This window comes from Rhineura floridana, chromosome 3, assembly GCF_030035675.1.
Source record: "Rhineura floridana isolate rRhiFlo1 chromosome 3, rRhiFlo1.hap2, whole genome shotgun sequence".
Taxonomy (NCBI): Eukaryota; Metazoa; Chordata; class Lepidosauria; order Squamata; family Rhineuridae; genus Rhineura; species Rhineura floridana.
The window spans coordinates 4,150,422-4,177,717 of NC_084482.1; the positions used below are offsets into that span (position 1 = coordinate 4,150,422).

The 27,296-nt window shown below is 42.6% G+C and overlaps 1 protein-coding gene across 4 annotated transcripts in view; it reads right to left on the bottom strand.

The window, feature by feature from the left end:
• Positions 1-1,403: 1,403 nt before the first annotated feature.
• MECP2 (methyl-CpG binding protein 2) overlaps positions 1,404-27,296 on the bottom strand; it is an 88,282-nt gene continuing 62,389 nt past the window's right edge. For all 4 annotated transcript variants that reach the window (XM_061613953.1, XM_061613952.1, XM_061613954.1 and 1 more), the window contains exons 2-3: positions 12,435-12,767; positions 1,404-11,007 (exon numbers count right to left, since the gene is read on the bottom strand). In XM_061613953.1, the coding sequence (XP_061469937.1) occupies positions 9,948-11,007; positions 12,435-12,767 (1,393 nt within the window). In that variant the 3' untranslated portion in view covers positions 1,404-9,947. The remainder of the gene's footprint in view (positions 11,008-12,434; positions 12,768-27,296) is intronic.

The following is a 27,296-nucleotide window of genomic DNA, read 5'->3' on the forward strand; positions in this document are numbered from 1 at the left end:
ACATTTTAGACCATTTATTTGTTTTAATATTTGAAAACTGTAAACCACCTTGGCAGAAAGGTGGCACAGCGATGCAATAAATAAAATAATTATAGACTGACGACTGGGGAGGCAGCAGCTTGCATCTCCATCAGGGCACTGGGCAGAAAAAGATCAGACCTCTCTACCCAGCTCAGTATTATTTAATTATTATTTTCTTTGTCATCTTCACCAAAATCGGTGAGGTCTAGGAGAGGCCAGAAAAATTTGCTTGGGTGGCCAGATCGGGCCCCTGAGATGGGGGTTATTCACCCTTGCTACAAGGCAAGAGTAAATTAGCAGAATGTGAAGCTAACACAAGAAGGAAAGTCAACTGACTTCAAACTTGATGGCATTGCAAGGGGTCAGTGTGATACTGGGATCTTTCAGAAAAGCACTGGCCTATTTTTCATCATGGCCTATATGTGTCTCATTTATTTCCTGTTGGGAAATTCCATTACGGTCCAAGGTGGCGACAGTGAGGATCCATACATTCCCAGCACTGAAAAGGACTTCCTCCTTCACTGAAAAAGCAGGGCTAGCTCTACCATTGGGCAGAGTGAGGTAGATGCCTTAACCAGCTGATGCTGGAGCATGTAGAGCGGTGGTGTCTCTGCTGTTCTCAGGTGCAGAGGCTGTTGAAGTAAGATTCATGGGGGGCATCCTTTGTCTCAGACAGCAAAATGTCTTGAGCCAGCCCTGCGAAGATGTCGAACTCAACTGAAAAAAGATAGGGCATGTTTTCTCAAATATAGCCACCCAGGATCATTTGATATTGTAGCAAGGGTTACGATTCCATTGACATGCTTTGGCTGGAGCCACCGTAATTGTTCTGTGGCCCCATCTGTTATCACACCTTAAAGACCAACCTGAGAGCTGCTGCCCTAGGCCAATTAAGAACATTTTCCTATTATATCAAGAAATAGGCATTGGTTGTCATGCTATTGTGAGAATGATTTACAAGCCCTCCGCTTGCCAATGTCTTTGTGTGTGGAAAGGCAGTCAACAATTTGTGCTATTTGAATGAGATCTTCCTAAAAGTGGCAATTTTGTGTTAAGTAATCTGATACACTCTTTAGCTAAGATAGAACTTTGGGCTGAGCAAAAAGGCTAAGGAACTCAAAGTCTGAAACAATGTTTTGAAAGGCAGGATATAAACCCCTAAAATAAATAAAATACTACTTTTGCATCAGAATAAACTGGCACAAACAAGAGTTCATTTTCAAATCAACTTAAAGACATCCTCATCCACAACAGAGGAAAAAATACTACATTTTAATGGCAGGGCAGAACATTTCTACCTTGGTAATGAAAGGCTCAAACAAATCTGTAACATTTACACAGGTTTATAATCCAATTCTAGCACAGAATACAGTACTTACCAACAGGAGATGTGACTAGATTACTGTGTAGAATGCATGCTGAGTGCTAAAACTGGGCCAGAAGTTTCTTTTTTAAAAAAAAAAAACCCAACAACATAAAATAGAATGTTTTTTTAAATGACCTTACATATATAAAAATGCAGTTATCACTGTATATTTTTTGGCAAAGGGGGGGAATATAAAATCAAGCTGCTTGTTTTAACAACCAAAATAAGACAGAGACACCCATAAAGAAAGGACTGCTTTCTTGTAAGGCAAACTTTTTATATAATAAATAGGATACAAGGGTAGGGAGGGGGGGTTGGTGGATTTCTTTTAAACATATACATGTACATTCAGATGGATTTTGTTATTTTCTTACTGAAATTATACAAATTTCCTTTAATAAATTTCTTTTTTTTCCTTTTTTTAAATATAGTCAGTGCTTTCAGTCTTTTTTTTTTTGGCTGTACACAAAACCTACAAAAAGAGCAATCCATTTTAAAGATTTATTAAACAATCTACTCAAGAGTTCTTAAAAGTAATTGTCCCAAAAACGCATTAACCAAATGCAGGGTGCGATCAGGAAGTATGGGATGAGTGGGGTGGAGACACAGGAGTGAACAATGAAATATACCTATCTGGAGGATTCTTGGAATATTTTTATTCCCCTGGAACTAGAGGCTTGCTATGGTTGGATCAAAAGTGCCCAGCAATATGAATTAATAGTACCCTTTTGGCATTTAAATAACAACTAATGGGCCTTCTTTAGAAATGTATACAACCCCTCTGACGTGACATTAAATGTAACTCTGAATCTAGCAGGAAATTCCTCTTTATTGCCATTGAGGTGGTAGGTCCTTCTGGTTTTTCACCCCCAGCCAAATAAGTATTCTATATGAAAGAATCTAACCACCTCACTCACTTGCTACATCGCCCACTGGTGGTGGATTGTTAGAAGAAGCTGTACAAAATACCCTGGGAATGCCTGTTCAAAAATGTTCCACCTATCACATTCCCAGTTAACCCCCCATTTTTCTTTACTGCCAACAGACAAGACAAAAATAAAGTATACACTTTTCCTCCCTTTTAAAATATATACACAAGTTTGAAACACTCAAAAGCGTTTGTGCCTGGAACAATTACTTTACAGAAATGTTCACGATACATACTCGTGGACCATAAAGAAAAAAACACACACAGAGAAGGTTTTCACCGACATTTTGTTTTTGCCCCCACCCTGGGGTGGGGAGATAAAACCCTACACACAATAAGTCTCAAACACCACAGTTTTGCTTTGTTTTCCTCTCCAGAAAAAGACTATTGGGGAAAAAGGAGGGAAATATCTTCCCCCCACCCCACCCACCCCAAAAATCCGTGTCTCTGGAATTAAAAAATAATCATTAAAGAGTCATAAAGAGAAAGGAACGAACACTACTGGCTAGAGAGTTGGCTACGTGAGGATTAAGAGCTGTACAGGGTAGCAAGCACTCAGCATACATTTAATAACAGTCCTTGTAATATTTGGTCATATGGTGATCACTACTGAGTTGTAAAGCAGAAGGAAGTTGGTTTGTTGTTAGCGGCATGTTGATTGATGGAAGCTGGGGAAGAGAGTGCTCCCATCACCCCCGGACACAATAAAGGGAAGAGGGAGGTGGGTTTTTTTTTTTGCACTCACAAAGGAAAAGATCCAAAAAGTGATAAACATTTCCAAGTCGTCCACTTAGTCCTCGTGCAGATACACACAACTGCAATAAATACTGCCCATCTGCACAGCTTGAAAAGGAACTCTGGGCCTTGATTGGAAGAAAGCCTTATGCAAGTTGTTTTACAGAGTGAGAAATCCTATTTCCGTTTCAGTTAGGTAGAATACAGTCTCACTCCCCCACCCCACCAGAAATTCATTTGCGCTTAGTCTAGTTATATTTGTTTTTGGAAGAACGGCAGATTTAAGCTACAACCTCCCAGGTATTGCTGATTTCGGCAACTTGCAGGTGGAAGTTGGCAGAGAGCAAACTGTCAAACACAGCCCTCTTCCTAATGGTCCCTCATGGGATGTGGCGAGGACTAAGCAGTGAAGTGCTAGCAAGCTGACCCTTCCAAGATCTCCTTTAATGCATCAGCCTTTGACCTGATGTATGCTAATAGGGTCCTGATGTCATGGATGCTATCAGCACTTGGAAATTTTAGACTTTATGTAAAATGATTTATTATAAAGGAAATCTACTACCCCCAGCTTATCATTCATGCAAGTACAGGCAGCGCCAGGAGGATGAGAAGCACAAATTCCCACCCAAATAATTTCCTATCTACTCTGTCTGAATTAAAAATACAGATTGTGAAACAGGCTTGTTTCTGTTTGAAAACATTGTAGTGTGAGAAAGAAAGTTCAGTTCCCATCCCACCCAGCCATCTACCTCACCCCTTCTTTGCTCACCACTTTTCTGGAGCCACCTCTCATGCAAGCAAGGTGAGGTGAATGATTTTGCACTTTCATGGGCCAAAGACAGAAGGAGGTGTGATGTCTTTGGAAACTAGATCTGGACTTGTGCTAAGGGGACTGATGAGAAACAAATGAGGGACAAGTCTTCAGCTGGTAGAAAGAGAGATCCTATTGTGGAGTGTTGCCAATTTATGCCAGCCGGCATGCAAGGCACACAGTTAAAAAGCAGCTGTAGAACACATGGTAGAGCTGGAAATAAAAGAGAAGCTCTGCAGGGGGAAAAAGCAGACAAGAATTTTGTTTGCTGTAATGAGAAAGAGATCTGCTCTAGAGGAACAGCACTTGGAGGCTCAGTTGAGAACCAAAAGGCATTTTCAAACAGCAACACTATCATGCCAGATTGTTTTACTACTGAAGTGGTCATTAACTGACAGAGATCAATCATGCTCATGGTGCTTGTTAAACTCAAGTCCAATTGGATATTGGTTTTTATGGAGGCCAAAGTCCCTCCATATGTCCCCCCCCTTTACCACCCCATACCCAAATGAATGCCTTGCCCCACAAGCTGACTGAGTGCAAAAAAAAAAATTGAAATGTTGGCTATACTTAACCACCTTGTTGGTTTTCCTTTCTAGAGACAAAAAAAGAAACCCCCTTCCATATTGTTGAAAACACACAGAGTTAAAAGGTAGTTCAGCTCTGTCATGGAGAAAAATTACTGGCAGGCAGGTTTGATGGGTTAATTTTATTTCCCATGTCCTACGATATCAAATACCAGGAATAATGGTCAAGAAGCAACATATAATAAATTCTCAACAGACTGTATCATTCCTTGCTTGTCGGTCTGTTGTCCTTTTGTTTGGTAATGGTGCAACAAGCGGAAAAAAGCAACCCCTCATTTATAATGCAATATACAGATATATAAAATTAGACAATTTTTCTGTGTCTACTTGGTGCCTTTTAAAAAAAACAACACGCGCACACACACACACACACACACGCACACGCACACACAAACAAACAGAAATTAAATCCCCAAACAAAAGAGTTAGGCCTAACGTTAAACTCTACACATTATAGGATAATAATTGAAACTGACGAAAAGTTTATTTTCACTTGACACAGAAACATCAGGTGGTTCACAATGCTAACAAGGTAGAAACCTCTTACGCAGTCTCTCAAATGCCAGGCACTATCCACATTCATCTTTGATGCTGAGCTGGGTAGAAGTGGGCAAGCTGGGAACATAGGTGGAGTTCACAACTCTGTATCCCTGTAAATAAGAGGCCTGAGACTGCCAAACTACAGCTAGTGTTATTCTCTGGAGAAGCCGCTGGCTGTCTATAACATTGTTTGGTTAGTGGGGGTGGTGGGGAGAGGCCAGGACTTATTTCACACACCCTGCTATTGACCTTTCATTGCACTTCATCAGTCTTTTTTCTTTGGGCTGGACTCAATTTTTGGTGAAAGACCCAAGTGTGGAAACAGCTAAGGATGTCAATGCAGCAAAGGTGTGGGGGGAAGGGAAAGAGAGAAAAAAAAAGGAGAGGGGAAATTAAAGCCCTCTTCCTGCTTGTTGCTTCTCCAGTGCAAAAAATGTCATCCTGTGGCCACTTTGTAGCTGTCTGGAAAAAAGCTAGGTCTGCCCCCTACTTCTAGTTTGGCCTTAGGTTGCAAAAATGTATTCCTCTTCCATTTCCACCCCTACATCACACCATGGGAACAGGTTACCACACGGTTTTGCAAGCTCTTTAAACCCAGATAGTGATAGCAGAATAAATGGTTTGACATGGGGATGAGTTCTAGTGTGGAACTGAGCACTGGTGTTCTATTTTGGATTTCTCCTTACATGTTCCAGATAGTACACTTGTTCCTGGATGCATTTTGGATCAAAAAACATCTAACCTCAATTGGAGCCTTTCTGTTTAACATATATGGATCTCTATTTGTAGCTTTTATTTAAGCTCCCCCATCTGGCTACATATTGCTCACAAGCCCTTATTCTCTCAGGCTGCCTATGAGACACTGCCAGAACCATGTGGTCCACAATGGGCTTGTGGTTCTGTTCTCTGCCAAACTAGAAGGAACAGAAGATAGAATATTTCTCTGTTGACTTTAAAGTGCATCATTCTCTCCATGGGAAAAAAAATTGATAGGGAGATCTTTCACCCATGAGGGCAATTGCCTACTTCAACAAATCAATTCAACTTTTGGGCATTAAGAAGCAACTGGGGGACATGGCAAATGGCTGCCAACTCCTGGCACCTGTACCTCTTTTCAAAGCTGAGAGAACTATGGAACACTGAGAGTGTAGTCACATCTACCGGTGACAGTCATGTTTTCTAAAGGGTCTCTGCCAAATAGCTTGAAAAGCTTGAGGAGGAGACCCCCTTCAAAGCCAAATGTTGCCAACACTGACTCCCAGTGGCTGTTTACAGGAGATTTGCCCATGGGAATAGAGGCAAGGCAAACAGCCCAAAATGTCTGAATGCTAGGTGTGTTTCCTACAAAGTTCGATCTCCATTTTGTAGCATAAGATAGACTATTATGACTCCCAGAAATTTAATGGAATACAACATGTCCTGCACTTGAAGGAAGCTTAGATCAAGGGCATACTGAGGGCTAAACTAACATGGCAGTGACAGACCCCCTTATTTAAACAAGCGTGCTCCCAATTGTGTATAAAACAAAAGGTATGGGTCCAATTTTCAGAGCAAAACAAGTATGCATGTGGGTGAAGGAAACTGAACCCACCCCAAGTCTGCCTACCTATCTCTAACTGCCTCCACATGGGCTCTTCCTTCCCATCTGATCTGACCTCTGCAAACGGAGCTCAGCTGAGGAAAGAAGGATCTGTGAGAGAAAGAGACAGGGCTGCTAAGAAGGAAGCAGCAGGCAGAGGGGAAGTATTAGCACATACATATACCTGCGTGTCATCTCTCTCACTACCCTGTTTACAGTTATTTTAGCACAAATAGGTTTGCTGGCATCACATCTAGTTTGGCCCTCAATCGTCAGCCAGGCTGACTGCAGTTTCAAACAAGGCCAATTCTGAGACAGAAGGATTGCTTCCACTACTATTTTTATTCTGCCCATTCTTTAGCTCCAAGATGGCTCTGTCTTTTCAGGATGACAGTGCCTAGCTGCTTCACCCATGACACTTTCGTGGAAACCCTCATAATGTGAAAACTCTCCAAGCATCTTATTTAGCTGTGATTACACTTTCCAGTGGCAGTGCACTGCAGATTCCACACATGTTTAATCACAGCTAAACAGACATGTGCAAATTTTCACAAATGTCCGTATCTGTTGGGTGTAGGAAAAAGTCACACAAGTGACAGTTCCAGAGTGGAATGAAGTGCAAAGTTCTATTCCCTGTTCACTAAAAACCCCTTATAACTCCACATGAGGGTAGGTCGCCCATGCAGACTAGGAAGTTGGGGCCTGGAAAGAAAAAGAGACAGCAATTCATCCTGGACCTGTCAGAGGCAGGTGCAAGACCTCAGGTAAAACCAAAGAAGAAGTATATTTTGTCCACCCCAGGTTTCCCATAGCCTGGTGAATACTTGTTAACCTTCCCCGTTACATTTGTGCCTTTTTTAAAATGTCAAAGAAAAGCCCTTTGAGGTTTTTTTTTTAAGTTTTCACAACATCATAACACCGCTGTCGCCTCCCCCCCCCTTTATATTTTCTGCCATGTTTCCACAGCACTATTCTCAGGACAGCTACTTCCATACAAATGAACAATGAGCTGGGCTTCCATTTGGTTACCCTTAAGGGGGTGGGGAGGGTATATTCCATAGTCCATGATTAGCAACAGCCCAAACACTAGTGCAGAAAGGGGACACTCTGGCTTTATCCCCGATTAACAAAAATTAGAAGCCAGCTCCAACCTTACTGCAAATCACTAAGTAAGTTATTACATGTGAAAAACAGAAAAATCAAAAATTGGCTTTGACTGCAGTGCAGTGCAGGAAGCCCAACAAAAATCAGAAGTCCTGTAAGTTGTTGCAACAATTCAGTCCTGATACTAATCAGTCCTCCCGCTATGAAACTGGGGTCCTTACAATCAGTGCGTTGTTCTTTGTCTATACTCAATAACTGCAAGGAAAATTTGTCCTTTGGCAGTTGCTACAGATGGAAAGAAGATTACTCCACTGGACAGGCAAGAGGGAGGCAGGGAGAATAGGTCGTTTCTACACTGAAGTATCTCTTTCTGAGGGCGGAAGCAGATGTGGATCCAGCACCAGATATTTCAACAATTTATTTTTACTTCCAAGAAGCTACAGGGGGCTCCAATTTTGATCAGAATAGAGATGCTGAGGGAGGGGGCATTTAACCCTTGCTCCACCGCCATTTTCCTGATCTACATTCTGCCTTTCCTTGTAAGTTACTACACTGGGGGGTGGGGGGGTGGACAAATACCATACAGGAGCCTGTCATTCCCCCCCCAGTGGGGCAAACAGTAGTTTGGGTGGGGTGAGAATTAGACTTGTAAAGTGGCATATGCAGGGCGAGGGGGAAGAGTTAAATGCCCCCCCCCAACTCCTGAGCACTGCTGCTCTTATCAAAAGCAGAGCCTCCTGTGGCTTTAAGGTTTTTTAAAAAACTAAACAGAATAAAAATCTGATAACTGAGTTCCAGAGTCATGCTGATTTTGGCCCTCAAAGACCCACACAACAAGATGGGGCTTGTTTTGAATCTTTTATACCATCAAAGCGTGGAAGTTTTTAAAGATAACTCTTTTTAGTTCCTACCCAGGCTTTGACCCTTACTTCGCATCTTGTTCTTGGGGTACTTTGCTACTGCCTCTGCTTAGGATGGAACAGCCAGCTCCTGTCTGTGGTGCACATGCAGTTAAAAAAAAATAAGCACACTGGATTAGCCAATGATCCCTCCCCCTTTGTCGACTGTAGACAGAGAGAAAAAACCCAAGGAGACATCAGTTTGAGACCAAGTCCCCTCCTCAACGTACGCCACACCTCTGCAGAGCTCTGCTTTCCTGGGGAGTGAGAAGAAGTGTGCTCAACTACCATGGAAGAGCTTAGTTGCCAACCTCAGAAATTATAAATACGAGGCATCTCAGTTCAGCCACTGCCTCGTATCAACCCAGCACAGAATTACAGGTAGTTTTATACACATTCAGCTACCTTCCTGCCCCAGAACTAAAAGTGGGGAGGTGAGCCAGTATTCTGCCAAAATACACCGGCACACTCTTTCATGCCATTGCCTCACAGAAGGTGAGCAAAGGCCTCCATTAGTGCAAACAGTTCCCTAAAAACATCATTGACAAGAACTGGAAGAACTTCTCATTGTAACTCTCAGCATGTGACAAGCACACACACGCACACACACACGCTTCAGCACACTCAGATTGCTTTACCGAAATCAAAAGGCCCCTCCTTTTGGGATAGACATAGGAAAGGAGGACGTTCTTAGAAAGCTGCCCCCTGTATCCCAATGGTCTCTTAGCAGCAGAACTGTCCTTGGGGGGAAAAGAAGAACCTTCTTAACTGCTGGTCTAACTGGCAAATGGCAGATATTGGTTCCCCAGTGCGCCAAAGTCCCATCTCTCTCCCTCTCTCTCTCTCTATACACACACATCCTACTGAAAACTACAGAACTCCAACTAAGACTGGACAAGTACATTACATGGCACAAGGGAGGTGGAGTGGAATACACACATGCCCTCCCCCCATCTGTCCACCAGGCCTTTGTCATATGGAGGGCAAGCAGGATCAGGGCGACAGGCCAGAGCTTGGAGCTGCCCCTCCCCTGCCAAACAGCTCGCCTTGTCAGTAGTATTTGCAGCAAAGCATGGCAGAAGGGGCCAATGGGGGGGGGAGGGTGTCCCCATTCTGTAGAAAAAGTGCAAAGTGGCTTCCAGCCCCGGGAGGCATGTCTCTGCACCCCACACTGTGCTTGTCTGTATTAAAAATGGGGGAAGGAGGGAACAGATAGTTTTGGGGAAGCCGATTGGTTGAAAGCCAGGGTACTGTGGGGAAAAAGGGGAATCCTACCCAGCAGCTGCCTGGAGTCTCATCTGGGTGTGTGGGGCTGGGAGTGCCTGTCTCTCTCTTTGTTTCCTCTGGCGCTCACTTGCTCACTCACCCCCCTCAAAGTCAGCTGACCCGCTCCGACACAGGCGTCCTGGTGTCCACAGCCTCATCCCTGTTTGTAGGCCGGGGCAAAGCCGGAGAGGACGAGACAGTGTCTTTGCGCTCATGTTTGTAGGGCACCGCTGTGCCACCAGACGGAGTCTTCGGTGGATCCTTGGGGCAGCCATCACTTTCCGGAGCCTTCTCCTCTTTGCAGCTCTTGCTGCTCAAGTCCTGCGGCTCAGCGGGAAGGCTCCTGCTGTCCTTGGGGCTGTCAGGGGACTGAGCAGGGAAGCTGCCCTGGGCCTCTGAAGGTGGCTGATGGGGAAGATGGTGCTGATCCTTCTTGCCAGGGGAGGAGGAAGGGGCAGAGGTTGGCACCGCATGGCCACCTCGCCCTTTAGGGCTGCTTTCCTTGCTGCGGCGCCCTTGGCTCTTGGCAGCCGTTCGCTGTCCCTTGGGGCTCCGTTCACCTGTGTTGCTTGGAGGCGGCGGGATTGGCTTGGCTATCTCTATGCTGACAGCTTCACGGGTCTTGCGCTTCTTGATGGGCAGCACTGTCTCCCGGACTGCCTGAACGACCGGCTCCTTGACTGCTTTCTTTTTGGCTTCGGCAACTACCACTGCTGCTCCGCCGCCTGGCTTACGCCCCCGTTTCTTAGGCACTGCCTGGGGGGCTGATTCAGATTTCCGCTTGCGTCCAGGACGCTTGATCACCATGACCTGTGCAGAGGTGGTAGCCCCACCTGTGCCTTCTGCCTTGGTTCCCGCGGGAGAGGACTGCAAGGGCATCTTGACCAGCAGCTTTCCTGAACTCTTCTCAATCACCCGCTTCACTTGCACACCTTCTGAAGCAGCTCCTCTGAGCTTGGCAGAGCCACTGCCCTTTGGCCGGCCCCGTCCGCGACCTGTGCCAGAACTTTTAGGGATTTTGGATTTCTTGGGAGGCTTCTGTTCCCGCCGTGAGGGGCTCCCACGTCCAGTTACCGTGAAATCAAAATCATTAGGATCCAGAGAGGTGTCCCCCACCTTTTCAAAGTAGGCGATGAGCTCAACTTTGGAGCGGAAGGCCTTGCCCTGGGGGCTGTGGTTGCAAGAGCCAGATGTATGAGAAAGGACAAAAGGGGGGGGGAGGGAGAGAAGAAATATCAATGGTATTCCACTATATTAATTAATGGTATTCCACACATATCTTAAGATTACTACATGCCTTGTAAAGGCCTTTGAGAACATTCCCTAGAGGGCAACCCTGGACTTGCTTTGGAAGGAGTAAATAAAACCTACATTTGCATAAATAAATCTTGATACATCAGGTTGGTAGGAACTAAAGCATGGGGGACGGGGATGAAGGAAAGTGACGGCTAGATTGTTCATTTTGTTTTGGGGTTTCTTCCCTCCAAACACTTGGCATATTATCCCATAAACAGATTATCTGATGTTTTGTTATTTAAGGCCTACACCTTCTTTTGCCCCACTTCAAATCCACTAGGAGAGGTGGTTTCCTGATTGTCACAGAGGCCAATCAATCGGTGCTGTGTAAATCTAGCTTCTTGTAAAATGTGGGGGAAAGGAATGAGAGACGAGGATTCTGTCCTGTACTGTGGAGAATTGCAATGCTACAGCAAACTCACTAATGGATTTATGTACATCCAGTCTGATAACAGGGATACCCTGCTAGTAAATCTCACTGGGAAATCTGTCTAATCAATGCCCCAGATTCTATCTGATCACTGTGAGCTGGGAAGGAGCTGGGAGAGTTGCTGCTGGTCAGAGTAGACAATAGTAGGCTACAGAGACCAATTATTCTGGCTAGGAATAAAAGCAGCTTCATATGTCTGTTCAGCTTGATGTTTGAGAAGGAACCCCCAAGTGATGGTGACTGAGCAGAGATTTTTTATGAGGAAAGGGAAGCAAAAGGTCTTTCTAATGCTTTCAGAGTAAGATGAGGATAAAGAAACATGTTACCTTTTTTGATCATGGCTGAAATTACCCCTCCATACAGTGCTTGAATTCACAATTATTATTTTTTAAAAACTCAAAGCAGAAACTATGCTAAAGCTGTCACTGGGTTATTAGAGACGTTGGCTGCTGTGCTGGGGTTCCATTTTCAGGAAATTACTGACATCAGGATATTAAACATAACGGAAAATTAGGAAGTGTTATCTCTACCTGCAATCTGAAACAGCACAGGGGAGTTAAAATGCAGTAGATCAAACAGGATGTTGAGTATCTACTGGTTGAGCTCACAACATGCAAATGCTCATTAAGAAATAAGGTCTGTAAGCTATGCTCTTTGACCTGAAGGCCAGGGAGTATGGGAGCTGGCTCAGTGCTGAGGGGAAGGCCACTGCACTTGCTTAGAGGCACTTCTTGTCACATGTTCCAGGGCTGAAGCATGGCACAAATCAAATTCTGGAATTAGACCTAAGCACTGATTCAATGTAAGGCCTTGGAGAGCAGTACAAGCTGGGAGCAACACACTACCAACACACAACTGCCATTGTCACTCACTTGATAAGATAGACATCATACTTCCCCGCTGAGCGACCAGACTTTCTCTGTTTAAGCTTGCGTGTCCAGCCTTCAGGCAAGGTGGGGTCATCATACATGGGCCCACGATCCCGGATGACAGAACGGCGCTGTTTTGGAGATGCGGAAGCTTCAGGTGCAGCCGGAGCAGTCCCAGCTCCTTCTGACATCTCTGCCTTGCCTGCTTCAGCTGGTTCTGCAGAAGGCTGCGCAAGCTCATGTTGCTTTTCCTCTTTCCGCTCCTTCTTGAATTTTTTGGCTTTGGGCGACTTATCTTTCAGTCCTTGTAAATCTTGGTCCTCAGATTTTTCTTCCCTACAGAGGAGGAAAAAGCCCACATGAGTTCTAAGTATGCCACAGAGCAAAATATGAAAAGGATGGGTGGGTGAAGTAACAACCACTCACCCACTACAGCTTCAGTCAGCACACAGCCAAAGCCACGCTCATAAGACACACACACCACTTTTTGGAGCACCATCTACTGGGGTGAATAGTATAATCACTAGCCCTAAATTAATGCCTTTCTATTCATCTTTGAAATGGAAAAATTCATATAAGCAAGTGTGCAGCTCAAAATGGAAAATTAGTACAGAAAACATTTTAACGCTTAGTTCTATAGCCAATGTTCCATTCTTCCTCTCTGGGTAACCAGAGTTTTCACACAGACACACATTAGGAAGTTAGAATGGTATACAAGGGGATTTGACCATTCATTTTAAAGGAAGGGCATAACCACTTGGGATTGCAAGGCTTGGTTCTTCAAGATCTTGATTGTCCCACTGTTAAACATTCTGACACAGAGGATAAGGCAACAGGCAGCAGCTCAAAAAAAAAAAACTTCCAGAGACTGAACAAAAGGGCTGAAAATTTGCTCAGACACCCATGTACTTAAGAATCTGCAGATCTCTCTTCAGTCCTGCAGCGATGAGTAAAATCCTGAGGTTGACATTCAGGAATTGATTTCCCCCCCAGATTTCCCCAATAGATCAACACGTACCCACATAGGAAACCTAGTAGTAGAATATGGAAGGATACAAGTCACTGTGGACCTCACAATTCACACAGCTAGACCAAATGTTAAGCCTCCCCATGTCAGAATGTATTCTCTGCCATCTCCCATTTCTTCACATGGAAGGGAATCCGGCAGCCGTGATAAACAGAAAGATGGGAGGCGTTCAGGAGGAAGTGCCTAGATCTTCCAGGCTATAATTACTGCAGCAGAAATGCAATCTGTTTGTAAATAAAGCTGGGGAAGCAGCATTTGGCAGATCACATTGCTTGGTTTCTCCCAGAGTAGTACAGAAATCACACCTAACACTACAGAGAGGGGATGCTACTTGTTCACAAATTGAAGAGAGAATGGTGCTTTAGGAGGGGAGAATGCACACATTTCTCAAAATAGTAGTGATGGCATATTATTTATTATTATTATTATTTATTATTATTATTATTAATTAGCAGCAGCAGCCACTGCCGCCATCACCCAACCTTCACCCAAAGGTCTCGGGGTAGATCATAACAGTTTTAAAATCCATAATTAAATATAGTTAAAAACAACCTAAAAGCACATCCCACAAAAAAGGTGTGTCCTCAGGAAGCAAAGGCCAGGGTAAAGAGGTACATCTTCAGCATTCCCCAAAAACTGTACAGTGAAGTTGCCAGACACACCTCTGTGAAGAGGGAGTTCCATAAATTAGAGGCTGCCACCCCTCCCAAGCTTATGAGGATGGCAGAACTACCAAAAGGGCCCCATCTGCTGATCTCAACACCGGAGGTCTCTAGGGAAGGAGATGGTCTCTCAGATATTTGGGACCTAAGTTGTTTATGGTTTTAAACATTAACGTGAGCACCTTGAATTGGGTCTGGAAATGAACTGGCAACCAATGCAGCTGTTTTAAAACATGGGTTATATGAGTTCTAAAGGAACCCAGCCAGTAATCTAGCTGCTGCATTTGGGACCAGTTGACATTGCCGAGTCGTCTTCAAGGGTAGCCCCATGTAGGGGGCATTGTAATAATCCAATATGGAAATTACCAAAGCATGGACTGTGGCCAAGTCATCTCTGTCCAAAAAGTTCCAAAGACAGCAAACCAGGCAGAGCTGAAAAAAGGCGCTCCTAGCTATGAGGCCACCTGAGCCTCTAGTGACAATGTTTGATCCAGGAGTACCCAAGGCTGTGGACCTGCTCCTTCCAGGGGAGAGCAACCTGATGCAGAACAAGCCAGACATGAGAAGTCTGGACCCATAACTGTTTTTACAGGATTCCGCCTTAATTTATTGACCTGCATCCAGCCCATCACCGCCTCCAAGCACCTGCTTCAATCTTCCTCTTCCGATTCAGAAGGAAAAGAGAGGTAGAGCTGTGTGTGTTGAAAGAGAGCTGCACAATGCCGGGTGAATATTTCCACTAATATCAAGTGAGGTGGTACAGTTCAACAACAGATATATCTTTGTAAGCTACTTATCATGTTTTTGCTCTCAATGCAAAACAGCACTAAGTGGTTAACAGTAACACAACCATCCTTTTTTTTCATGCATTCTGGCAAAATCTTCCTTGAAGACTGACATGATTAATTGTCTAAGGCTCATGGACAGATATGCTTGCAGTCTATGTACTAACTTGAAGAACTTCTATAACTGCTAGAGTGGGTTGGAAACGGCTATTTTAATTCGATATGGCACGGAGTAGGGAAGGGGTAGGAGTTCTTGCCAATTTCCATGTATGGCAGTCACCCAACCAGTTAGGCCCTAATTATGAACAAAACTCACCCACTTCCCCAGAGAGATATTATTGGGCCACAAGTTCCTGCCACACAACATCATGTCTTTTAGCTGTGGCACAGGTACTATTTGTTATCACAATTCTTCCCACAGAAGAGCAAAAGAATGCACGAGATGATATATTATGAAAAGTAGTATGGTACAAGTTTATGATTTAGAACAAGCCAGCCATTTCCAGAACTGCAAGTCACCATTCAGCAACGCAAATCGTCATCATATTATTATTTGGGCACCTGCTAAAAACGTTTTTGATTAGGCAAACCTACCCAGACATGTACATCTGGTATGCATTTTAATATGTAATTGTATTTTATTATGCATATTTTTAAAACTGTTGATTTTATTTCTACTTTGAAAAAATAGGTTAACTAATTTAACATATGATTTTATTGTTTTTTTTAAAAAAAATGTATTTGCTATTGTATGATGTCCAACAAATTTCACATATAACCCAGCCAATTTTTATTGGTATTTTTAATGTATATTTTATATTTATATAACTGGGGCTGTACCCTCTGAACATAGGACTAGCATGACTATGTTTAACATTAAATGAATTTATCTCTTCCCATACCAGAGGTGGCAGACTTTTCAAGGGCTCTTACAGACAGCCAAATCCCCAGGGTGAACTCTTTCACTGTGTAGCTTAGCTGTCAACAGCATCACATTTTGGGTTCAGATGTGTGGCAATTAAACCACCGATACTTAGGGGGACATATAAAAATACAACTTTTGAAAGAAGCTACTAAAAGACCAAATCAGTAATTTGAAAGAAGTCTGCCTTTGGTTGCCTGAAGAGCATTCATCAGTTTTTATTACTATGATGAATCCCTACCTATATTCTGATTTAGACCAACAGCACCAAGTAAAGCATCTGGGAATCTGGATCATGGAAGCAATGAGTTTGGTTTTATTTTCAATTAACGTTTCCAGTTTAATCCCTTTTACAATTTTTTTTTTACCAATAATCTGAGTGGTCTGAACTGGCTAGTGTTCTGTATTAGAGGCACAAATCCATTAGAAAAGTGGAACTATCTCCAGGTAAATTTTTTATTGATGTCAGGAAACAAAGGAGCCAAAGATGAAGTTCCTTTTGTCCTTGGTTCACATTAAGTAACAGAACTTTGACTAGTCTGAAGGTTTCTATAAATTTGTGAGGCATCAGCCCAACCCCTTTATCTCCTTTAGAACCATGCAAATCAGGTAACCAGAGATGCTCTGTAAGGGGCATGTACTCTCTGACCATTTTTTTTAAAAAGGAATTCTACTCTGAAGCCTAAGATTATACTCAAGTAGGTAAAAAATGTAACTAGCTACTCTAAATTGACTTCTTGATTTCCTTTGAAAGTATGTGTATGTGATTTGATGCTTTCCTCCCCTACCCACTTTTTCCTAAATAAAATTTACATATATTAATAGTTGGCTTCATTGGTGCAAAGATTCTCTGGAATTTCTTGCTAAAATATTTCCCGTATACTAGACTGCATGGTATTAAGCTTCTCTTTGGGTTCTCAATTCTCAAGTTTTGGTTAATGCATGTATCCTCTGGGCTTGGGGAAAGTAAAATTAAGTGCCTTTAAAATAATATTTCTAAAGCTGGGCTTAAGGGAGAGGCCCTTGTCAGTAGGGCTTAGAACCCCTCCCCCTAATAGCTGGACAGGTTAGATTCAACCTAACTGGTGGAAGCCAATCTTGATTCTTTGAGGCAATCTTACATGCACAAAAGAGGAGAACTACAGTAGGGAAAGACCTCCTGCAAAGATCCATCACAACTACTAAGACGTGTTCTGTACTAAATAATGACTTATGGTGGTATCTCTGCACTAACTCTCAAACACAACCTATATGTTTCTCTCTCTCTCCTGCAAACATGCAAGGTGACTTGAAACTAGTTTAGCCAGATGGCAGAGCGGAAGGGTTTGACATTAACTGGTAACCCATTGGATTTCCTGCTTGAGTTCAGTCATAGCACCTGCCAAAGCAATCAAGTTTTCATTTCCTTAAAATACTGTACCTAGAAGTGGCACAATGACAAGTGCTCATCAGTCAGAGGGTTGACTTTGATGAGGTAGGAAAAACAGTGCAAGAACAGTAAAAAGTATTAAAAGACTGGGCATCTCAAGCACTATGGCACTCCTTAAGCCCAGACTCTGAGATGGTACTCAGCTCCTTAACGCTGACATGAGAAAGCACAGTACATGTTTATTTGGTCATGCTCTCTCTCTCTCATGCATACATGCACATGTGTGCACGCACACACTCTCTAAGCAGCAAGCAGATTCTCCACAGTTTTGTCTATGCAAAACGCACAACAGAGTCTAAAGCCTTGACGAATAGATAAGGGTGAAGGTAATTGCATTCTACATATCAACTGTATTTGTGGCTGCAGCGAACATGTTAAAGCCCGATCCATTCTAAACATTTGTGGGCAGATGATGGGGAACTTTAACTGGCTGCAGTCCTGGGTGCATGGCCGCAGCAATGTTAGGAACGCGAGACCATTCTTCACATATACTCTAGAAGTAAAGCCAGGGTAGACACAGCAAACATGACAGCCACATAAAGAAAAGACATACAGAGAGGTTTTGTTACTGTAAAAGTTGCCTTGAGACTTTTGTAGAAGGCAATGAATAATGTAATTAACATTAACACTAATGTTATCTCCAAAATTCCATTAACCCAGCCTTTCCAGGTTGGGGAATCAATCAGTACTGAGCACTCGGTTTATTGCAAAGGAAATGAGTAGCTGATTAAGGGTAATTGGGATAAACATATTTTTCCTTGTCAACAGTCTTGAAAATCACACACTTAAAACTGTTTATTCTAATGTAGGATTTCACATTCAAGACAGCCACCAGCTACACAACAGTGCCCACCAACATCCTTGGCAGAAAATTCATCACTTTTGTTTTATTATTTATTAGTCGCTTGTTACCCTTATAAGTTACAACTTATAACAATGTTAACAACAAAAACAAATATATCATACTATAAAAACAACAACATTCCCATGCAGCCACAGGAAGCTTTGGCAGCATATTAACAACAGACAACATCATCTCAGTCTATCTACAATCAGTAGTTTTATTCCCTCTCTGCGTGTGCTGTTTCTTTCCCTTCACAGAAGTGCATGGTATTGCCCCAGTTGGGTTTAAAAACAAACTCCAAAACCTTTTTTAAAATGTATTTTTCAACAATTACACTCTGGCCCCGGGACACGGTAGAACCATATGAGGCCCACTGTAATGAATTTGCTAGGCACTTCAAGCGAGGTATCCAGAGCACAGCCTTGTCCCGATTTCTTGGATGAGTTTCAGTTGGTGCAGCTTGAGGACATTGACAAGGTGCTTGGACAGGTTCGTGCAACCACTTCTGTGCTGGATCCTTGCCCTTCTTGGCTAATAAAAGCTAGCAGGGATGGAACAGCCGGCTGGGCCAGGGAGGTGATTAATGCCTCTCTGCGAGAGGGGGTGGTCCCTGGCTGCCTGAAAGAGGCAGTAGTGAGACCACTCCTGAAGAGACCCTCCCTGGACCCAGAAAACCTTAATAACTATAGGCCGGTAGCAAATGTTCCATTCCTGGGCAAGGTCCTGGGACGAGTGGTTGCGGGCCAGCTCCAGACACTCTTGGATGAGACCAATTATCTGGATCCATTTCAGTCGGGTTTCAGGCCTGGTTCTGGCACGGAAACAGCCTTGGTCGCCCTGTATGATGACCTTTGTTGGGAGAGAGACAGGGGGAGTGTGACTCTGTTGATTCTTGTTGATCTCTCAGTGGCTTTCGATACCATCGACCATGGTATCCTTCTGGGGAGACTGGCTGAGTTGGGAGTGGGAGGTACTGCATTGCAGTGGTTCCGCTCCTACTTGGCAGGTCGCCTCCAGAAGGTAATGCTTGGGGAACATTGCTCGGCACCCTGGACTCTCCAGTATGGGGTTCCACAGGGGTCAGTTCTGTCCCCCATGCTGTTCAACATCTACATGAAACCGTTGGGTGCGGTCATCCGGAGCTTTGGAGTGTGTTGCCATCACTATGCTGATGACACGCAGCTCTATTTCTCCTTTTCATCTTCTTCAGGTGAGGCTGTCAATGTGCTGAACCGGTGCCTGGCTGCGACAATGGACTGGATGAGGGCTAATAAACTGAGGCTCAATCCAAACAAGACTGAGATGCTGTTAGTGGGTGGTTCTTCAGACCAGATGGTGGATGTCCAACCTGTTCTGGATGGGGTTGCACTCCCCCTGAAGGAGCAGGTTCATAGCTTGGGGGTTCTCCTAGAACCATCTCTGTCACTTGAGGCGCAGGTAGCCTTGGTGGCACGGAGTGCCTTCTACCAACTTTGGTTGGTGGCCCAACTATATCCCTATCTGGACAGGGATAACCTGGCTTCAGTTGTCCATGCTCTGGTAACCTCCAAATTAGATTACTGCAATGCACTCTACGTGGGGCTGCCTTTGAAGACGGTTTGGATACTGCAGCTTGTGCAAAATGCAGCGGCCAGATTGGTAACAGGGACCAGACAGTCCGAACATACAAAACCGATTCTGGCCCGCTTGCATTGGCTGCCTGTATGTTTCCGAGCTCAGTTCAAGGTGCTGGTTTTGACCTATAAAGCCTTACACGGCTTGGGACCACAATACCTGATGGAACGCCTCTCCCGATACGAACCCACCGTACACTATGTTCAAGATCAAAGGCCCTCCTCCGGATGCCTACTCCAAGGGAAGCTCGGAGGGTGGCAACAAGGGAGAGGGCCTTCTCAGTGGTGGCCCCCAAATTATGGAATGATTTTCTTGACAAGGTGCACCTGGCACCAACACTGTTATCTTTTCGGCGCCAGGTCAAGACTTTCCTCTTCTCCCAGGCATTTTAGCATGTGTTTTTAAATTGTTTTGAATTTTAAAATTGTACTTTAAATTGTTTTTAAAATATGTTTGTAAATTGTGTATTTATTTTAATGTTTTTGATTGCTGTAAACCGCCCAGAGAGCTTCGGCTATGGGGTGGTATACAAGTGCAATAAATAAATAAATTATTAGAACAGATTAGAAAAATGAGAAATAGAAAGTGACAATTTGTCCATCCCAATGTATTCCAATTATTATATTTGCTTCCATCAGAGTTTACTTCAAAGAGATAAAAAGCATAACCATTTTTAAAATATATTTTCAACAACAAGTACAAATTATCATAAAGTTACAAACCAAAATAACTGAAAATAAAATTAGATAGCACAACAGTTGCATGATTTGTTTCATACAGGTACAGTTCAAGGGTAAATACTAAATATCTTCCAGTTACATGATATATTCATATAATCCATAGGTTTTTGATGGCCTGAGCTGGTTTTTACCACTTATCTCTGAAATGTGATGAATACTACCATATATACACAGACACACAAATATGTATATACAATATACAATATATGCTCTCTACAAGTAAGTCCTATTTGAGCCATTGTTTTCACTGGAACCTGCGAACCCAAGCTCTAGATCAGGGTAGCCACCATGCTGCCCTCCAAATGTTGTTGGACTCCAACTCCCATCAGCCCAACCAGTATGTCCAATGGTCTGGGATGATGGAGTTGGAATCTAACAACATCAGGAGGGCACCACATTAGCTACTCTTGCTCTGGGTGGTTTTATAACCTTTTGCTCCCTCCATGGAAAAACTTTTCTCTCAGGTCTTGCATATGTTCTAGCAAGTCCTGAATAGTTGCACCCATGTAAAGGAACTTCTCAATACATATTATACCAAAGTCATTTTTAATAACAGTTTAACCAATAGAATATTAAATATTGGTTGACTGCAAAGAATACACAACAGTGGAGATATTGAACAAGCCCCAAATACCTGTAGAGAATTAATATAAACTTACTAGAACAAAAATAAAAAGGGGCATGGTAAGTAATTAATAAAGTGGCAACAGCTTTATAAATAATTTGGCAGAGTTGTAATTCTACCAGGGTATATGGTTGCTCTATATCAATGAGGCACTGACGGAATTTTCCTCATTAGCATTTTCTAAACGGTTTGCCTCAAAGAAGCAACACAACTATGGAACAAGTGTGATTGAGCAGGCTAAAAATATATATATATATACTAACAATTACTTCGAAATACCGAGCGTTAGGAAATTCCTGGATTTCCCCATAATTTCTGTCTTTGAAGCAAACTCTGATGCAAGCAAATGTTGGAACACGTCATCTTGGGATGGACAAATCTGTCACTTTCTGTTTCTCATTCTTCTAATCTTAAATTTGATACACCCCATATGTATGCATACGTTTGCACAACATTTAAAGTCCACATGAATTTTTAATGCATTTTCATGTGAATTTCTCCTAATATATGCATTTCCGTTCACAATTTAGCATAGTATATGCATTTTTCAAGCAATTTCCCCCTAACAGAATGTATATTTCTACATTTTTTCAGTACTATATGCATTTTTGTACATATTTGTGGCTGGAGAGCTGCACTTCAAAATTGGGAGAAGTGTAATTTTTTAAGAGTTGTGATTTGGTTGATTCAAGAAATGAGAATTTAGTAGGTAGGTTCATGTTAAAATGCAAACAGAACTAATTTTGCCGCCAAATGAGTGCAACCACATATTTCATTCCACTTTCAGCTAAGGAAGACTGAAGAGGTTTTAACTGTGTCCTGCATTCCAAAAGGGCTTGCTCATGTGATTTAGGAACAGCAGAAGCTCTGTACAATGGCATTTTACATTATCACCTAAATAAAATTCCTATAAGGGAATTGTTTGGCCTATTCTTCAACAGTATACAGGGTAAGCAGTTTTATTTTTTTTAAAAATAAAATTAAAATTAAAGAATGATTATAGAAATCTTACACACAAAGATCACACCATTTGCACCAGGAGATGGGGGAAAACTTCAGTTCATGTTTCAAGGTGAATCTAATTCACATTTCTTTAAAGAATACATAAACTGAAATGAAGCTATCCTTCAAAATCTGTACTTCTCTAATAAAAAAATTGTACAACAATGTGTATATTAGGGAACAGTGTGTAAAAAACTGCATATATTAGTGAACATAACATGCAAAAATGCTTTGCATTACAGAAAATCACTTGTAAATGTGTATATTAAGAGAAATGAACACTAAAGTGCTGAGGATTTTTTGTGAATGGTTTTAAAGAAATTCACAAAACAATGGTTAAACGTGAATTTAAGGTAGGAAAAATGAGAAACGGACAGATTAACCCATCCCAATCTGGAGAACAACTGCTAAGGTTTTGTAGATTTCATCCTATTAAACTTCAGAGAGAAAGCATTGGTTTGATTTGGCAACAGCTAACTTGCATTATTATCCTGTTGATATCAGTTTCTATTGACTGCATTTGTGAAGTCTTTGGCCATACAATAAAGCTTGACTGTTGCCCAACACTAAACTATATTTTAATTTTCATTACCACATCCATCATCTCCCACTAAGGGTGTTCTGAAGATATCAGGGGTAGTTTCCAGCATTTCACTACTTGTTTCTGGTTGCCAACAGCTGCAAACCAAATCAAATCAGCATCACTTATTTGTTTAAAGGGCATTCCTAACAGTTACCACATCAAGGGCCCAAAGGCAATGCGTGTTACTGAATGTCAGTGCTTGCTGCTATAAAGTTGTTACTAAAAACAAAACAAAAAATATTCAAAACACAAAAAGAGATGGGCACAACTTGCATCTTTCTCCAGTACTAGCCACTATGCAGAGTGAGAGTGAGCCAGCTGGGAATGTTATGTTCTAGGGATGTGCTAGAATTTAGCCCAATTTGGATTTGGTTCTAGATTTTCCAGTAATTCACTTATTCTCAGTCATTTAGGATTGCATTATAATATAGCAAATTTCTGCAGCTATCTTTGAAAACAGACGTTTTTTAAAAAATTCTGCATCAAAACACTGATTGTACAACATAATTTATCGATATTTCCTTTGAAAATATTGATTCTTCTTCAAAATATTGATATTTCCTTCATAAATATTTGTATTTCCTTGAAAAAATATCAATATTAATATTGATATTTTTCTGAGGGGAAAACCCCACAGATTGAAAAAAGCAACAGCTAGCAGGTACAGAATGAACTCAAATTGATGCCAGCTTGTTAGGTCAACTGAATGCCTTCGAACTGGCACTGGCCTACAGATCCTATGCCTAGTATGTTCCAAAGAAATATAATGTGCAGAATAGGTGCCAGCTCAAGATGTTCAGCATGTCAAATGAAAATACACTGGGGCCTGAGCAATTTCTCTATGTCAAGTGTCCTTTATAAGCAAGAGAACAAACTGACAACTCTGCATGAATCTGTGCAATGACACGAACAAAGTAGTTTGTAATGATGTTCCTATGGCACTCTAATCAGGCATAATGTATTTGTAAAATATCCTTAGAGAGGTGCATTCCACTCTTGAATGCCTGATGATCTGTAGAGCTGCAATGCCAGCTTAGAGCAAAAGGGATTACTGAGTTAAATGGGGCAGAGAACAGTTAGATCTGATCTGCTTAAGCAAGCACACAAAAATGCACAGGAACCCCAGGTACCATTTGACCTGTTTGCTCCAGTATGATCAATGAGGGAGGGCTTAATGTACCCAAGTATGCTGGTGGTGCCCGGAACTTTGGTCTCTCAGACATTTTACTGCTGCCCTGATATGCAGCCTGAACAACATCTCTCAGCTGAAGGCTTCAGTCAAGGTCACTTTGGCAGCAGCTGGGGCAGGAAGGGATGCTCAGAAAGGGAGCTGCTCGTTCCAGCTGGCATTATCTAGGTCACATCTAATCTGCGCCAAGCAGGAAATCTAGAGCTAGTTGTATAAGGCACAGTGGCACAAGTCAATACAAGGGTTAAATGTTTTGCTCTTTGCAGGCCTCAGACCCACATTCAATCTGTCTTCTTCTTGCTATTTATAGAAGACATTCTTGCAGACTGATATCAGGGTTTCCCCCTCCCTCCAAAATAGCTGCTGTCTTCAGAATCTGGGAACTCCCCATTCACGCTACCCACTGAGCTGAAAGGTGTGTCAACCCAGTCTCTGTTCTAGAGAGAACTGAGAGCTGTTTGAGGAACTGCCTTCACACTCAACAACAGGAGGTGAGTTTTGGGACAAGGGCTCAGGCAATTAGAATCAAGCAGGGCGATACACATTCCAACTGTATGGCCATCTTGATGAGAGTTGGTTTTAATGAGAGAGAGAGAGAGACACACACAGAGAGAGAAAGAGACAGAGAGACAGAGACACAAACCAGGAAGTCAATACTCATCCCAGCCACAAACTCATCCCTGCCTTAGCAGCTTGCTGGGAAAAAAACCTACTGAGATTGTAATTGTGTGACAGGATAGCACAATTTCTAATGTTTAAACTGAACCCCCTTCCAACCAATTTCACTGAAATCTGCTGTTGTTATGGCTGCTTTGGGGCTGCCCCACTCACAACTGTCAAGCATCATTTCCCTGCTAAGCCTCTGCACCCTTCCTGGATGTCCTATTCTTCCTCTCTTCTCCTTGCCAAATGTTTTCATCACCTAGCTCGCTGTTGAATGCCACTCCTAGCAAAGGGGCTTCTGGAGTTCATCAAGATCTCCTCTCTTTGGCCCCAATGTGGCAGGCACCTATGCTGGACAGCCACAGCTAGAGGACAAATGCACTGCTCTAATCTCTGTGCCACCTTGTCCCAGCAATTCCATTGCCAGGAGATCAGGTAAGCACCGTCACTGCACCCTGCTGTCTGCTACTGAACAACAAGGGTGGCGAGGAGCCAAAAGGATCTCTTCACACTGAGTGAATGAGCATTAAAATGGCCCATTAATAAAAAAAGTGTAAAGTGATGCACATTGGGGTAAAAAATCCTAACTTCACAGATATGCTTATGGGATCTAAACTGGTAGTGACTGACCAGGAAAAAGATCTTGGAGTTATGGCAGTTAGCTCAATGAAAGTGATCCTGTGGCATGTGGCAACTGTGGAAAAAAGGGCAAATTTCATGTTAGGGATCAATCAGGAAAGGGACAAAATAAAACTACCAATATCATAATGCTATTATACAAGTCTATGGCATTATGGCAATTGGAATACATACCCAGTTTTGTGTCTCAAAAGGGATATTGTAGAACTGGAAAAGATTCAGACAAGAACCACCAAAATGATCATGAGGCTAGAACTCCCCCCTCCTATGAGGAAAGTTTATAACTTCAGGGGCTTTTTAGTTTAGAAAAAAGCTGAGTAAGAATAGACATGATAGAGATATATAACATTACGCATGGTGTGGAGAAAGCAGGCTTTTTCCCCTTCTCAAAATACTAGAACTCAGGGCCACTCAAAGAAGCTCAGTGTTGGAAGATTGAGTACAAACAAAGAAAGTACTTCTTTACACAGTGCATAGTTACACTGTGGAATTTGTTCCTATAAGACGTAGCCATGGCCACCAACGTGAATGGTTTTAAAGGGGGATCAGATAAACTTATGGAGGATGGCTGTGTACTACCTCCAGTAGGCCTCAATACCGGTTGCTGGGAGCACAAGTGGGATTGCACACACATCCTGCTTGCAGGCTTCCTAGAGGCATCTGCTTGGCTATTGTGAGGACAGAATACTGGATTAGATGGGTCTTTGGTCTGATCTAATAGGGCTATTCTTTTGTTCTAGGCCACTAGTAAATAATACTTTCACAGAGGATTCTTGATTTTTTACTAGAAAAAGGAGATTTAAAAATAACACATCTGAAGATTATTTTGACAATCATTTTGCACCAACAGTGCCTGTTTAACTCTAAAGAAAGACACAAACACACAGTCCCAGTGGACTTACAACTGTATATTGCCATTGCTCTAGTCAACTTAAAAATGCAAATTGTCATATCTGAATTTGGAAGCATTGCAAAATGAAGGAACAAGCAACCAGGAAGGCCTAAACCAGTGCCATAGGAAAGCAAGAACCACTGACTAGTCCAGAAACTTGACTCTAAATAAAAACCCCAAATCACGGTCCAACAAACAGACATCCCCCTCCAAGAAACAGCCTCTGCATGGTGCAGTGAAACCCAGTGTATTTTTTTCAACAAATTAAGGGGAATCCCCAGATTTAGTACTGTTTCGGTTATAGCTGAAGTGTCTGAAGAAGGAAAAATATAAACCTCCTGCCTCAACAGTTAGAACTTCAATGGGGCTTCTTTATTCTTTCCTTGTTACACTTCTAAAATTCTATTTGGAGCTACAAATGCTGCAAACAGGGTGATTTTTGCTACTATTGTTTTAAATGAAAGCTGTTGTTTACAATGCCTCCATCCTTTGGGCCACAAGTTGCCCACTCCTGCTGTGGCTGGGATCATCCTGCTTGACTACTCTCACCTCCACTGGACCAAGAATGACTGGCACACATGAGGTTAAGAACTGAACGCCAACGAAGCATATTAGAATACATGCCCCTCCCCTCTGCAAATAAGATGTGATATGATACTCTCATCAGGCTTCAAGGAGCAACATTTTTCTATCAAGCGGACGTATCCCCATTTACTTTTTTATTGGTCTGGGGGACGGGAACTATTTAAAAAAACTCTAAAATTTCTTAAAATGCATTCTTATTCCAGCCTCAGTCTATACCTAGGGTGGGGAACCTTTTTTCTGTCATTTCATTTTTTCAATATTTTATAAACATATTTGTGTACCACTATTTCATTTCAAAAAGTACTGAACCAGTTTATAACAAATAAAAACATATAATAAAAACCATTAAAAATACTATCACTACTGCACAGAGGACTGCAGTCATGGACTGACTGGGGGTAATTTTTCCCTTGGGGGTAATTTTTCAGGGGGCACATGCTGGTGGTGGGCAGGGCTGAACCAGCATCAGGCAGGGCCAGAGCCCGAAGTGGATGGAGTCACCTCCTTTTCTCACTTTCCCTCTCTGTCCAGCAGGCTGTCAGAGGTCTGAACTGATAAAGCCTCTGGAAATGAGGCTGAGGGGTGCATGTGGCCCTAGGACCACAGGTTGCTCTATGCAATTCATAACATTATACACATGTTTTTACTATCCTCAATGCCAAAC